Below are 14,679 nucleotides of genomic sequence, written 5' to 3'. Positions count from 1 at the left end.
GGATACTGAAATTTCCAGAGCAGAGAGAAACAGATAACATAGTTGGGAAGAAAGACCATAGGTTACTTCTATACTTATCTTCTATAACTCTCCCAATGAGAACGTGGCAATAAGAAGGGAGAAGGATGACAACCACCCCAACCAGGACCAACATAATTGGATTGTGGGAGAAAATGTTTGAGAGCACTACAGGGGAAGTTTTCATGAGACAATTAGATTTACTAGATTTAGTTAAAATGAAAGCAAAGGTAACATTTAGTAGAGAAGTATGATACCAGGATGGATGATTATAAAAAAGAAAAGAAAAGAAAAGTCCAGGGAATGGAGAATCTATTCATTTTATAACCACATCTTGAGTAAATGATAGTGGCATATTTAATTAAATCTGTAAACCTACTTTATCTTTCAGATGTTATTGGGCAGACATTGCATATGACAAGATATCAAGAGCCCACAAGTGAAAGCAAGGTGATCTGATAAAGCTGATGTCCCTTCAGTTTCCACCTGCCTAAGGACAAACTGAACTTTATGGCAAGATCAAATTTATTTCTGTACATAATAATCCCACCATTAATTATGGGATGTGATGGTTATGATAACTGAAGATGAACTAAATTTGGAGCGATTTAGAAAATGTTGCAATGTAGAAAGGAGTTTTTGATTTACATAAACCTTTTTTTCAACGTTTAGTCCTTTAATCTTGATTTAATATTTATTCATTAATTGAATTAACATTTGTTGACTGCATCCTATGTGCCTAGCACTATTCTCGTTGCTAGAATAACCACAGTGAACAACACAGACAAAACCCCCTGCTCTTATGAGTTTACTAGGGGCCCGGTGCACGAAATTCGTGCACTGGGGGGTCGGGGGTCCCTCAGCCCAACCTGCCCCCTCTCACATACTGGGAGCCCTCAGGGGATGTCTTACTGATGGCTTAGGCCCGCGCCCCACAGGGAGCGTACCTAAGCCGCAGTCTGGCCTCCCTTTGTGGGAGGCAACCGGGCTGGTCAGGGGAAGGCACCAGCCCCATCACCCCACTGCTGCAGCCACTGTCAGTCACCGCAGCCACCAAGGTGTTTTCATCAACACGGACTCCAGTCCCTTCACCAAGAAAAAATGACAGCTTTCTTTAGGCATTTTCAAGATGTGTCTTTCATAGGATATGGATTTCTTTCTTTATTTTTTATCCTCACCTGAAGGTATGTTTCCATTGACTTTTAGAGAATGTGGAAGAGAAAGGGAAAGACAGAGAGAAACACTTTGATTGGTTACCTCCTGCATGAGCCCTGATCTGGGCCCTGGCCAGGGAGGAGCCTGCAACCTAGGTACATGCCCTTGATCAGAATGAACCCAGACCCTGCTGTCTGCAGGCTGAGGCATCATCCACTGAGTCAAACCGGCTAGGGCAGGATATGACATTTCTTAGCCTTCCAGCAGCGAACCTTCATTTTTTTCTCCAGAAGTGTGGTGGAAAAACCCTAGATCACCTTTTTGGATTCTTATTACCCAAGTTACTAAGAATATTACCAGTGGCATACAGGAAGCTTAGCCAATGTGCAGTCAGAAAAGGTGTTTCCTCTATAGTTCACACCAATGGAGGGCTGGGCCCTGCCCAGGCCTAAAGCCTCTGGCCGAAGCTTTAGGCCTGGGCAGGCCTCTCCAGTTCCCTCTGATCACCGGGTCAGCCCCTGCCCAGGCCTGCCCAGACCGAAAGCCTCTTGGGCAGGAGCGGACCCCTAGCTCCCTACAATCAATCGCAGGGGGTCCACTCCTGCCCAGGCCGAAAGCAGACCCCCAGCTCCCTGCCCAGGTGATCAATCGCAGGGGGTCCGCTGGTGTACCAGGCCGAAGAAACCCCCAGTTCCCTGCTTTCGATGGCAGGGGGTCCGCTCGTGCACCAGGCCAAAAGCCTCCGGCAGAGGCTTTTGGCCTGGAGCCGGAGCGGACACCCAGCTCCCCGCTTTCGATGGCAGGGGGTCCGCTCGCCACGCCCACCATCCAATCAGAGCGAGGAGCTGGGTGTCCGCCACGCCCACCATCCATGGAAAGCGGGGAGCTGGGTGTCCACTCCGGCTCCAGGCCAAAAGCCTCCGGCGGAGGCTTTCGGTCTGGTGCCAGAGCGGACCCCAGCTCCCTGCAATCCGTTGCAGGAGGTCAGCTCAGGGCGCCTATATATGCAAATTAACCGCCATCTTGGTTGGGTTTATTTGCATACTCACTCTGATTGGATGGCGGGTGTGGCTTGGCTGATGGGCATGGCTGGTGGGCGTGGCTTGGGCGTTGCAAAAGTGCGGTCAATTTGCATATTACTGTTTTATTAGGTAGGATATTCTAACTAGAGGCCTGGTGCATGAAATTCATGCACGGGAAGGGGGAGGATCCCTCAGCCTGACCTGCACCCTCTCCAATCCAGAACCCCTCAGGGGATATCTGGCAGTTGGACATCCCTCTTGAAATCTGGAACCTCTGGCTCCTAACTGCTCACCTGCCTGCCAGCCTGATCCCCCTAACTGTTCTGCCCTGCCGGCCTGATCACCCCTAACCGCCTCTGCCTCCGTCCCGCCACCATGGCTTTGCTCGAAAGGTCATTCGGAAAATGTTCAGTCTAATTAGCATATTACCCTTTTATTAGTATAGATGGAAGGAAAGTGACAACAAACAACAAAATATGGTATGTACAGCCCTGGCTGGTTTGGTTCAGTGCATAGAGTGTCGGCCTGCGAACTGAAGAGTCCTGAGTTTGGTTCCAGTCAAGGACACATGCCCAGGTTGCAGGCTCAATCCCCAGTAGGGAGCGTGCAGGAGGCAGCCAATCAATGATTCTCTCTCATAATTGATGTTTCTTTTTCTCTCTCCCTCTCCCTTCCTCTCTGAAATCAATAAAAATATATTTAAAAATATGGTATGTACATAGTGGTAATTCTGAGAGAAAAAATACAGAAGGGAAGGGAGATAGAAGGTGTCATTATAGGGTTTGCAATTTTAGAAGAGTGATTGCAAATTTACAGTGTGTTAAGGGACAGACTCTCCAAAAAGATAACATTTGAGCAAAGTCCTAAAGAGGTGAGTGAAGGCAGCCACATGATATCTGGATTCAAGGGCATTTCAAGCAGAAAGAACAGAAAGGTGAGTGCATACCTAAAGTTTCTGAGGAATAGCAGACTGAGTCTAATAAGCAAGACACTGCTTTGACTGAGTGAGATGGAAATCCACTTAAAAGTTTCAAGTACAGGAATAATTTCAAATGACTTACAGTTACAGAATTATGTTGGGTGCTGAGTTGAGAAGAGACTGACACTGTTGAATTCCTTACTTACTGCCAGAACAGATTATGAAGTTAATGAAGTTTAAAAAGCATCTGTGACTCTATTAGCCAGACTGGCCTCTGTCCTTTTTGTTTTAAGATTTAGGCCCTCAGACAGGTCATGGCTTATGAGAATGCTTGTCTTATCTTTTCACAGTAGAATGAGTAAATATTTGTTTAATGGATGAACACAAAATACTGATTGAGAATGAAAAAAATAAGAACAGAAACAATAGTCAATAATTACTTGTGTACAAATTCTGAGCAGGCCAAATTAATACTAATAGTGCCTACTGACTAAATTTTGTATTAGAAAATATAATGATTTAGCAAAATATTTACCTGTGTGGTGACATTTCTTTGTTTTTGCTTTTTATTATGTCTTTCTGCTTCAATATCTACAATATAGAAAACATTTCTATAAAATTTGAAAACATCAAAAAATTTCACTAAATACAATTTCTTGTTAAAAAACTTTCTAATTTTTAGAACTCTAAGAATAATAGTTGAACATAATGTACAATTTAAGTAATGTGTTTAATTCCTTCACTGATAATTTTAAAATATTTTTCTCCTTTTCTTTTTCTTTTTTCCCCTTAAATACACCAGAGATGATATTTAATCAAGCATTTTGAAAGAATTCTATAAATAATAGAATTAATCACAATAATGGAAAGCTTTCTGACCTAGAACTTAATTTAAATGTATCTATGTAAATAAATGCCATCTATTAATAGAGAATATTAAAATGGAGAAGGAATGCAATCTTTTATATTTTCATAGATTTATATGTCAGAGAGATGCTAAAAAGTAATATAGTTGAATGATATAAATATCTGAGAAATGTAGACTAGAATAATTATATCAGGCTTCAAAATTTGAGAAAATAATTTTCACAAGCAATTTTAATGAATCTTTTTATAAAGAATAGAATACATACCATATATTCTATGTCATCTTTAGTATATTTCATTCCTGCACAGTACTTAAAAGCTCTTAACTTACATATTTAGAAAAATAAGTATTTGAAAACCTGGTATAACAGGGTGATACATCATAGCATATCAACTTAATTACTTTATTAGGACTGATCATTTTTAATTACTGAAAAATTATTTGATGCTCAGTATAAATGACCCTATATATTCCCTGAAGTAAAACAAGCATGAATATCATACATTCCCATTTTACAAACTGAAGAATTTGACTCAAGACAAATATGGGGTAGTCAAATTTTATATTTCCCAAAATCATGAGTTTGTACTTTAAGAGCAGGTTATAAATTTTCAAATGTTACCTTTGCATTATATTTATTAATTTGTTATGTTTTATTCTTTCTCTCACTGGTTTGCTTTAATACTTGGCCTCATAATTCTGTCTGTTCCATTTACTTTGTAAGCCAGACCTTATAGAAACTATCCCAAAATGTTTGATATTTAGTCCTTTTTCAAACTGAAATAATTGGCAAATTCTAAATAAAAATTCAATAACTGCATGTTGACAAATGCTTTAATATAAAGCATATGAAAAATTTAAAAAGATTATGCATAGTTCATACTATTAAGTACATTAAAAATGCTCTTAAGGTTCAGGATATAAAATAAATTATACCAGAATAAGATTGTTATTACAAATGAAACTTTGTCCCAAAATTGATAAGTGATCATTTTGGGCCATGGATACTCACTGTCAGAAGTAACATGGCATCATGGTTCACCATGTGGCCTATGAGTCAAATAGGCCTCTGTTCTAGTCCTGATGTTGTACCTATTTCATTAATTTATGGTAATCAAATGAGATAATCTATGTAAAATATATAGAACAATACTTAACACATGTTCAGTGTTTAATAAATGTTAGTTATTATATTATGATTATTATATTATGTCTACTTTGTTAAAGGATTTAAGATGCCTTAAAGATAATGTATGTAAATTAGTATTTTAAAAGGACTGTGGCAAGTAAAGCATTATTAGAGACTTAATACATTAGAAGTTATTAATGCTTTTCCTATAATAAGACTTCTTTCCCAATTAAAGTATTTTCTTCAAAACAAATTACTTTGCCTAATTATATGTGTACTAGAGGCCTGGTGAATGAAATTCGTGCACTGGGAGATGAGGGGGGGTCCCTCAGCCTAGCCTGCACCCTCTTGCAGTCTGGGACCCCTAGGGGGATGTCTGACTGCTGGCTTATGCCCCACGGGATCAGGCCTAAGCCAGCAGACGGACATCCTCTTGCAGTCTGGGACCCCTCGCTCCTTACTGCCCACGTGTTCGCTCCTTACTGTTTGGCTCGCTGCTCCCGCCACTGCCGCTGTGCTCACCAGCTGTGAGCCCGGCTTCTGGCTGAGCAGTGCTCCCCCTGTGGAGTGCACTGACCACGAGGGGCAGCTCCTGCATTGAACGTCTGCCCCCTGGTGGTCAGTGCACATCATAGTGACTGGTCGTTCCAGTCATCCCGCCATAATGGTCACTTAGGCTTTTATTACATAGATGGAACTACCTGACAGTCAATATGCCCCCCTGAGGGGTCCCGGATTGTGAGAGGACACAGGCCAGGCTGAGGGACCCCACTGGTGTATGATCGGGGCCAGGGAGGGACACGGGAGGTTGGCCAGCTGGAGAGGGACTATGGGAGGGCTCCAGGGTGTGTCCAGCCCATCTCACTCAATCCCGATTGGCTGGACCCCAGCAGCAAGCTAACCTACCAGTTGGAGCATCTGCCCCCTGGTGGTCAGTGCACATCATAGCAACTGGTCGACCAGTAGACTGTCTTCCCCTGGTGGTCAGTGCATGTCATACCGAGCGGTTGAGTGGACTTAGCATATCATTAGCATATTATGCTTTGATTGGTTGAACGGATGACCGGATGACTAGACACTTAGCATATTAGGCTTTTATTATATAGGATTAGAAATTAGACAGTGTGACTGATATTATAGCCACAGGAAATGTTTAGTAATTCTTAAACTCCATTATCAAAACTATAAAAAATAAACTGGAAAAGGCAATGTGATTTGATATATTCCCATTATTATAGTCTCTAAAGTATACAGAAAAATTAGAGTTCGTATGAACAGCATGTATAGACATAGAAAAGGAAGTATAATGCCCAGTCAGCATGGCTCAGTGGTTGAGTGTCAACCTATGAACCAGGAGGTCACAGTTCATTTCCTGGTCAGAGCACATGCCTGGTTTGTGGGCTGGATCCTCAGTGTGAAGCATGTGGGAGGCAGCCAATCAATGATTCTCTCTCATCATTGATGTTTCTGTCTCTCTCTCCCTCTCCCTTCCCTACCTATTTGGCTCAGTGGATAGAGCATCGGCCTGCGGACTGAAAGATCCCGGGTTCGATTCCAGTCACGGGCACATTGCCCGGTTGCATACTCGATCCCCAGTTCGGGGGCCTACAGAAGGCAGCCAGTCAATGATTCTCAATTCTCATAATTGATGTTTCTATCTCTCTCTCCCTTTCCCTTCCTCTCTGAAATCAATAAAAATATTTAAAAAAATAAAAAATATGGTTTTATAAAAGGGAAGTATAAAGCATCATGTGTATTACAGCAACAGGAGAAAATTATAGATATCAAATGGAATAAAGTTTGTATTATACACTGGACCAGAAAATCAAACTGTCATTGGTAAAATATTAACATGAAAATTACAAAGCTAAAAGCAATTATCAAAGGTGGGATATGTTTAGATAGAATTAGTAAAATGGGAAGAGGTATAAAAATCTAACTGAAGAAACAAACTCTTTAATAGCTTAAAATATAAAAAGAAGGTAAAAGAGCCCTGGCCGGGTGGTAAAGTGCTTAGAGTGTCAGCCCACGCACCGAAGGCTCACAGGTTTGGTTCCTGGTCAAGGGAAAACATTAAAAAAGTGTTTCTTTTCTAAATTTCAGGCTTTTAAGTTTTTTATTGGCTACTGGAAAAAATTTTCTGCTGCAAATAGTATCTTGAAGAATGCTTTCTCTATCAGTTGAGAAACACTGGTGATTGCTGCAGACCTGTCCAACTGTTTCATTACTTCCCTCTATATGAATACTGATAGTTCCATAAATTCCATCCTATGAAAAACACAAGCCACTGGGTGCAGGAAGAAAACACTGATCTACTTATGTGAAGTTTTAAAAAAATCTCCTTTTTAATTTCTACTTTAGAATATGTTTTATAAGATCAGTAATATATCATCATAATGAATAAATAAATATAAGAGAGTATATCATCAGAAAGGATTGATATACAGTTACCCTTGGAAGGGTTTCATTCAGCTCTAGAATTGTAGCTCTAGCTGTAATTATGCATCAGTTGCTTTACATAGTTTATATCCAGCCTCCATAACAACCACCAATACATCAAGCAAAGAATATTTGTATTCCTATTTTACTAGTGAGGAAATTGACATCAAATGAGAATAAATAACTTGTTCAAGATCATATAGCAGAGTGAGATTCAAATGCAGATCTGACTCTAGAGCTGTTCCTCTTTCTATCTCACTGTCTCTCCAAACTTTACCAAAGGATTCACAATAGATTGATTTCCAATGGCAAGCTTCTACAATGACATAAACTCCATTGTCTTGACAAAAGTTGACTTATGTAGTAAATTTTATGAAACTTTTATTTGCATAATGTGAAACATCATTTTATATACACTAGATTTTTAAATTACTAAAACTTACTCCATTGAGATGGAGTAAGGAGAAAGCTAGCACTACAGCCCACTGCCTTCAAAAGAATTATCCGTATTGTTTCAGGTTCATGGAGTGAACCCATCTGATTCACAGAAAACCCACAATGTTTTTTTATTTTTATTTATTTATTTATTTTTAATTTAATAAATCTTTATTGTTCAGATTATTACAGTTGTTCCTCTCCCCCCCCCCCCATAGCTCCCGTCCACCTGGTTCCCATCCCACCCTCTTCCCTTACCTCCCCCGCACTGTCCTTATCCATAGGTGTACGATTTTTGCCCAGTCTCTTCCTGCACCCCCCACACCCCTTTACCCCTGAGAGTTGTCAGTCCACTTCCTTTCCATGCCCATGATTCTATTATATTCACCAGTTTATTCTGTACATCAGATTTTTAATTCACTTGATTTTTAGATTCACTTGTTGATAGATATGTATTTGTTGTTCATAATTTTTATCTTTACCTTTTTCTTCTTCTTCCTCTTCTTAGAGAATACCTTTCAGCATTTCATATAATACTGGTTTGGTGTTGATGAACTCCTTCAGCTTTTTCTTATCTGTGAAGCTCTTTAGCTGACCTTCAATTCTGAATGTCAGCTTGGCTGGGTAGAGTACCCTTGGTTGTAGGTTCTTGCTATTCATCACTTTGACTATTTCTTGCCACTCCTGTCTGGCCTGCATAGTTTCTGTTGAGAAATCAGCTGACAATCGTATGGGTGCTCCCTTGTAGATAATTAACTGTTTTTCTCTTGCTGCTTTTAATATTCTCTCTTTGTCTTTTGCTCTTGGCATTTTAATTATGATGTGTCTTGGTGTGGTCCTCTTTGGATTCCTTTTGTTTGGGGTTCTGTGCGCTTCCTGGACTTGTAAGTCTATTTCTTTCACCAGGTGGGGGAAGTTTTCAGTCATTATTTCTTCAAATAGGTTTTCAGTATCTTGCTCTCTCTCTTCTTCTGGCACCCCCATAATTCTGATGTTGGTACGTTTGAAGTTGTCCCAGAGGCTTCTTACACTATCTTCAACTTTTTGGATTCTTTCTTCTTATAGCTTTTCCAGTTGAGTGATTTTTGCTTCTTTGTATTTCAAATCTTTGACTTGATTCTTCCATTCCTCTAGTTTGCTGTTGAGTGTCTGTATAATATTTTTTATTTCAGTCAGTGTATGTTTAATTTCTAGTTGGTCCTTTTCCATATCCTCGAGGGTCTCTCTCATATCCTCGAGGGTCTCGCTAAATTTATAGGCCTTTTCGCCAAAACCGGTTTGGCTCAGTGGATGGAGAGTCGGCCTGCGGACTGAAAGGTCCCAGGTTCGATTCCGGTCAAGGGCATGCACCTTGGTTGCGGGCACATCCCCAGTAGGGGTGTGCAGGAGGCAGCTAATTGATGATTCTCTCTCATCAATGTTTCTAACTCTCTATCCCTCTCTGTAAAAATCAATAAAATATATTTTAAAAAAATAAATTTATCGGCCTTTTCTAGGAAATTCTTGAAAAACCTTATAACCGTGGTTTTGAACTCTATCTCCAGTCATTTGTTTTCCTCCATTTCTTTGGTTTTTGATCTGTTTCTTTGTCTCCACATTTTTGCTGCTTCCCTGAGTTGGTAGGGTAGCTTTGTGTGCTAGTTGTCCTATATGGGCCAGTGGCTCGGCCTCCCAGTTACCTGAGGTGGACACTCTTGGTGCACCCCTTTGTGGACTGTGTGTACAGCCTTGTTGTAGTTAAGTCTTGATTGTTGTTGGTATCCATGGGAGGAGTTGACCTCCAGGCCAATTGGCTGTGAGGATCAGCTGTGTCTACGCCGGGAGATAGCCTTATTCGACTAGACTTGCAAAATTGTAAAAGCCTCTGTGCTCAGCTTGGATGGGATGGAGTTTCAGGGTGGAGCCTACAGCCTTGGCTTCCCGTCAGCACAGCCCTATGTGGTTCCTGGGTCTCAGTGTCCCTCGGTACTCGCTGCAAGCACCTCTGAGAGAAAGGTGCCCTGGAGTTTCGCCTGCTGCCAAACAGTCTAGTCTCTCCCCCAATGAATCTGGATTCCCAGATTCTCACCTGGAACTGGGGTTCAGTGCAGTCAGAACTGGGGTTCAGCGCAGTCTGGAGCTTTTGTCTCCTTCCCGCTAGGGCAATTCAGCGGCACAGTCAACAGTCAGTCCTCTGCGCGCATTCACGTGCGTGCCTCCGGAGCTCTGCCTTTCGCCGCTCCCCTGAGTTTCCGCCTTACAGCCCAGATTCCCCCAGTATGAGCCTGGGTCCCCAGGGTCTCGCCCGGAACTGGGGTTCAGTGCAGTCGGAGCTGGGGCTCAGGGCAGTCCGGAGCTTTATCTCCTTCCCACTAGAGAACGCCAGCCAGGCACTCAGCTGCCACGTCCTCTCTGGCTCCTTCCTCTCCACACGTGCACGCCTGTGTCTCCATACCTCAGGCTTTTACAGCTCCTGTGATTTTCCTTGTGGTTTTCTCTTTCCTTCTAGTTGTAGGATTTCCAGGCAGCCAGCTTTCCTGTGGTTCTGGATGATGTCCGTTTTGTCTTTTAGTTGTATTTTTGAAATTGTTGTGTGAGGCTGCAGTTTAGGTGTTTAACTATGCCACCATCTTGGTTTCTCCCCCCACAATGTTTTTTAAAGATCTCTGTTGATTAAAAGAGATTGAGAGCTCAAAATGAAAACTGAAAAGTTTACCTGAGGGCACACTGTTGTGGATTGTTACAACAATGGCCCCCAGTGAACTACAACTACCTGTGCTCATACCTGCTGCAGCCACCTTTCATTTCATATTCATTCTCTTGGTTGCTCTTAGCATATCTACGACAGTCTGGCATTTTCAAAATAAAGCTTATTATCTTAAGGAAGAACAAAGAAAACATAAAAGGCATAGATACAGTTTAGTATGGGGGCAAAAGTAGGTTTACAGTTGTGAGCACACAAAACAGCTTATTCTTGTAGTATTATTTAGTAATTATTGTATTATTTATTTGTACTACAATAATAAACCTACTTTTGCCCACCCCGGTATACTAACAATCTTTGGTTCTATAATACCTCTACTGCATCTGTGGGAACCCTAATCAGTTAGTGTATGCGTATGTTCAAGACCACTCTAAGCATTGGAGTCCTAATCAGGGTGTTCAAGGCCAAGTTGCCATAGGCAGGTACAAAGATGCAGCAAGCTATACACTGCGCAGGTGTGCCTTTCTGTAGCCCAAATACTGAGGTCACTATTTGGCATGAAGCCTCTTTTGTTTGAGCGTGTCTGAGCTTGTATATAAGTTGCCACTGACCAGCCTGTGGTTAGCTCCTGTATACCAGTAGATCCTATGTTGGGGGCTACATTGTAGGGAAGATGTATTACTGACCAGCCGATGATGGCTGTTTTACTAGAATGGCTCCTGTATATCTCCTATGTGCGGGGCTATGTTGTGGAGAAGATAATTACTGACCAGCCAGTGCTGGCTGTTTTTGCTAGGATGGCTCTTGTGTTTGCTACTGTATTAGCAAGGACTGATTTACTGGATTGCTTTGTCTAATGGCTCCTTAGTAGCAATGGCTATTTGGGCTACAATAAAGACTCTCTTATATACCCATGACTTCTCATGTCTTCTCCATTTGATACCCGGCGTCTAAGGAGGTCCAGTCCCTGGCAGAGGGACTCAGACACAACAGTTGGCATAGTCGAACAGCATAAAGGACCTGTGCACCCAACAACTGACTAGCCATATACTCTTGCACATTTGGGGGCAAAAATTTTATTCTTTCAGTTCATTCCCATCTCTTATTTTGTCCATTAAGTATTTCTAATTTCTTTTTCATCAAGGGCCTTCCTACTTGTTCTCCAGAGCTGATGAATCTTGATGCTTTAAAAAAATATATTTTTATTGATTTCAGAGAGGAAGGGAGAGGGAGAGAGAGATAGAAATAACAATGATGAGAGAGAATCATTGATTGGATGCCACTTGCACACCCCCCACTGGGGTTTGAGCCCACAACTGGGGCATGTGCCCTGACCAGGAATCGAACCATGACCTCCTGGTTCATAGGTTGATGTTTAACCACTGAGCCATATCAGTAGGGCAATGCTTTTTTTTTTTTTTTTTTTTTTTTAGAAAAAAAAATCTCTTCTGTCAGGGAAACTGAAGGGTGTACATCACTCTTTCTGATCTGGGAATAATTATCTTCAATCCCAGCACTGTAACCTTGGCTCCAAGGTTGGGGGCGGGGGGGGGGGGCAGAATTAAAAAGAAATCTTAAAAGAAACAAGTTTTTCTTGCCTACTACATCTCATTTGCTGATGCACTATAAAAAATTAGATCATAGATACAGTAAATAAATTGCAGATGCCAGTAAAATTACAAAATCAATGAAAAACTAATAAAATGCCACTGTTGGAGTTCATGTAATCACCATACTGCCAAAACAATGGTGGAAAAGTAAATAACTCAATCCATTACTTTACTGTTTGTTCTATATGAAAGCAAACATATGAATACTACATTTTAAAATATTTAGATAATTGGTTAAATTTTTTATTTTACATCTGGCTGTTTGATAGAATGTAGAAACGGCCTGAGGCAAGTAAATATGATTATGCGGTAAATACACAGAGCAATTCACTTTGGAGAATTACAGACTTAGAATAACAAACAGGTGATATGGAGTAAAAAAAAAAAAGTACAAAATAAACCTTGTTTCCCATTAGAAGATTCAGGTCTTACTAAACTTTATCTCAGGGTTTTGAAAATGTTTACATTGAGAATAATAAAAATGCATGACTTACTCCATATGTTTGCAGAATATATTTTAAAAATTTGAAAAGTATTACACAGATGTTAATTATTAGTCTATTTTACAAGTGCTAATTGAGCATCTACTATATGCCAAGTTCTGTAATGAATATAGGAAATAGAAAAAGTAAGTAAAACACAGTCTCTGCATTTAGGAAGTTAACAATCTAGTGAGGGAGTTAAAACAAACTCAATTATGAGACTATGATGCATAAGAAAATAAAGGCACAATGTGCCATCAGAAAGGTCTTGGGAAAGTTTTGGAGTATGTAGAACTTGAGATGGAAGAAGATGGGATGACAGCCCTTCATTGCAGACAGTCCATCTGCAGAACAGACTAAGAAAGACTTGGAAGTGAATTAGATAGGTATACTGAGTACCTAATAATTTGAATGGGTGGGAAAAAATATGTGTGTAGCAGAGACAAAACAGAAAGGAACTTGGCATCTGATTGCATAGGATTTTTATGGCTGGACACTTGCAATTTATTCTTTCCCCGTTTGGAGGTATAAGGTTAAAAAAAAAGAGCAAAGGTAACTTAAAGCTCCTTGATTTCACAAGTTATTCAAAACAGCACTGGTAATAGCAAGAACATTTCTGAAGTAGGATATTGATTGCCTCTATTGCTTAGGCTCAGCATCCTCTGCAACAAGTCTAGGACATACCCTTTGTGTGGTCCCTCTCTGAACATGACAGTGACCTAAACATAATTGCTAGGGAATTGCTTCTTGACCTATGATTAATGTGAGACTGGTGAGCTACTTGTTGTTTTTTTCTGCCAAGAAAGAGAGTTGCCAGGTGGATGAGTGTCAGGGGAGAGAGTTGTTGTAAATTTTCTTTTAATTTAATTTAATTTTTTCTAATTATAGAAGTGTATGATAGTGAGGAATTACTACTAGAAAGAGAAAGACAGGATAGAGAAACCTTGGATGATCTAGAGCCAGAACTCCTGGCAATATCTTTGCACTGCTTCAGTTATATTGCCTTACACTACCTTCAGACAGCCACTGAGTTGGTAGGGTGACAGAGAAGAAACACACTATTAGTTCTACTTCCATTTTCTAAGCCACACTTTGGGGGTACATTATTCATTCTTTCCATCATCATCAAATACTTTATTCTGAGGATTTATCAAAAAACAAAATAACTACTAAAGACTTTCTCTAGATTCTCTACAGCAGCGGTTCTCAACCTGTGGGTCGTGACCCACAGGTTGAGAACCGCTAGCAGGGTCGCCTAAGACCATAAGAAAACACAGATATTTACATTACGATTCATAACAGTAGCAAAATTACTTGTTATGAAGTAGCAACAAAAATAATTTTATGGTTGGGGGTCACCACAACATGAGGAACTGTATTAAAGGGTCGAGGCATTAGAAAGGTTGAGAACCACTGCTCTAGATGAATGCAGAGTCAGAGATAATCACATAGTAATTGCATCATCCCTCTCTAAGTGTTTTTATATAGGTAAAATCAAAGTACATTGAGCATCAAGTGAAAAAAATTAATGAACAGGCAATATGCAAATTTGTAAGGTATATCTGAGTGGAAAAGGACACTCTTTTTTTTGCCTTGAGTGTTAGAGTAGAGGGGCAGAGAGAGGAAAAAAGAGTGGGGTTTAAGGGCTGATTTTGTGTATGAGTCTTACGTTTTTTTAGCACTAGCTTGAAAAGCAACTGTCCCTCTCTACACTTCCCTGGGTCTCTGTAGACCTGCAATCAATAAATGATCTGTTGAAACTCATGTCTGATCCTGCAAATCACCACATTCCAAGAAGAGCTCTGTCTCTACTTTTTCCTCTCCTGTTCACTCCTATGAATTGAAATGAGGTTCTGTCCCTGCTCCTCCAATACAGCTGTCCTGGAAATGTAGATTCCCCAGCTATTAAAGCCATTGCT

General features: G+C 40.6%; 1 protein-coding gene across 2 annotated transcripts in view; it reads right to left on the bottom strand.

The window, feature by feature from the left end:
• The window catches only part of SEL1L2 (SEL1L2 adaptor subunit of SYVN1 ubiquitin ligase), a gene marked incomplete at both ends in the record, with an annotated part of 105,210 nt that overhangs the window by 85,981 nt on the left and 4,550 nt on the right, over window positions 1-14,679 (bottom strand). For both annotated transcript variants that reach the window (XM_079783475.1, XM_079783476.1), the window contains one exon: window positions 3,650-3,705. In XM_079783475.1, the coding sequence (XP_079639601.1) occupies window positions 3,650-3,705 (56 nt within the window). The remainder of the gene's footprint in view (window positions 1-3,649; window positions 3,706-14,679) is intronic.

Source organism: Cnephaeus nilssonii, assembly GCF_951640355.1.
Source record: "Cnephaeus nilssonii genome assembly, chromosome: 11".
Lineage (NCBI taxonomy): Eukaryota > Metazoa > Chordata > Mammalia > Chiroptera > Vespertilionidae > Cnephaeus > Cnephaeus nilssonii.
The sequence above is the reverse complement of the archived record's forward strand: the minus strand, read 5'-3'. Positions and strand labels throughout refer to the sequence as shown.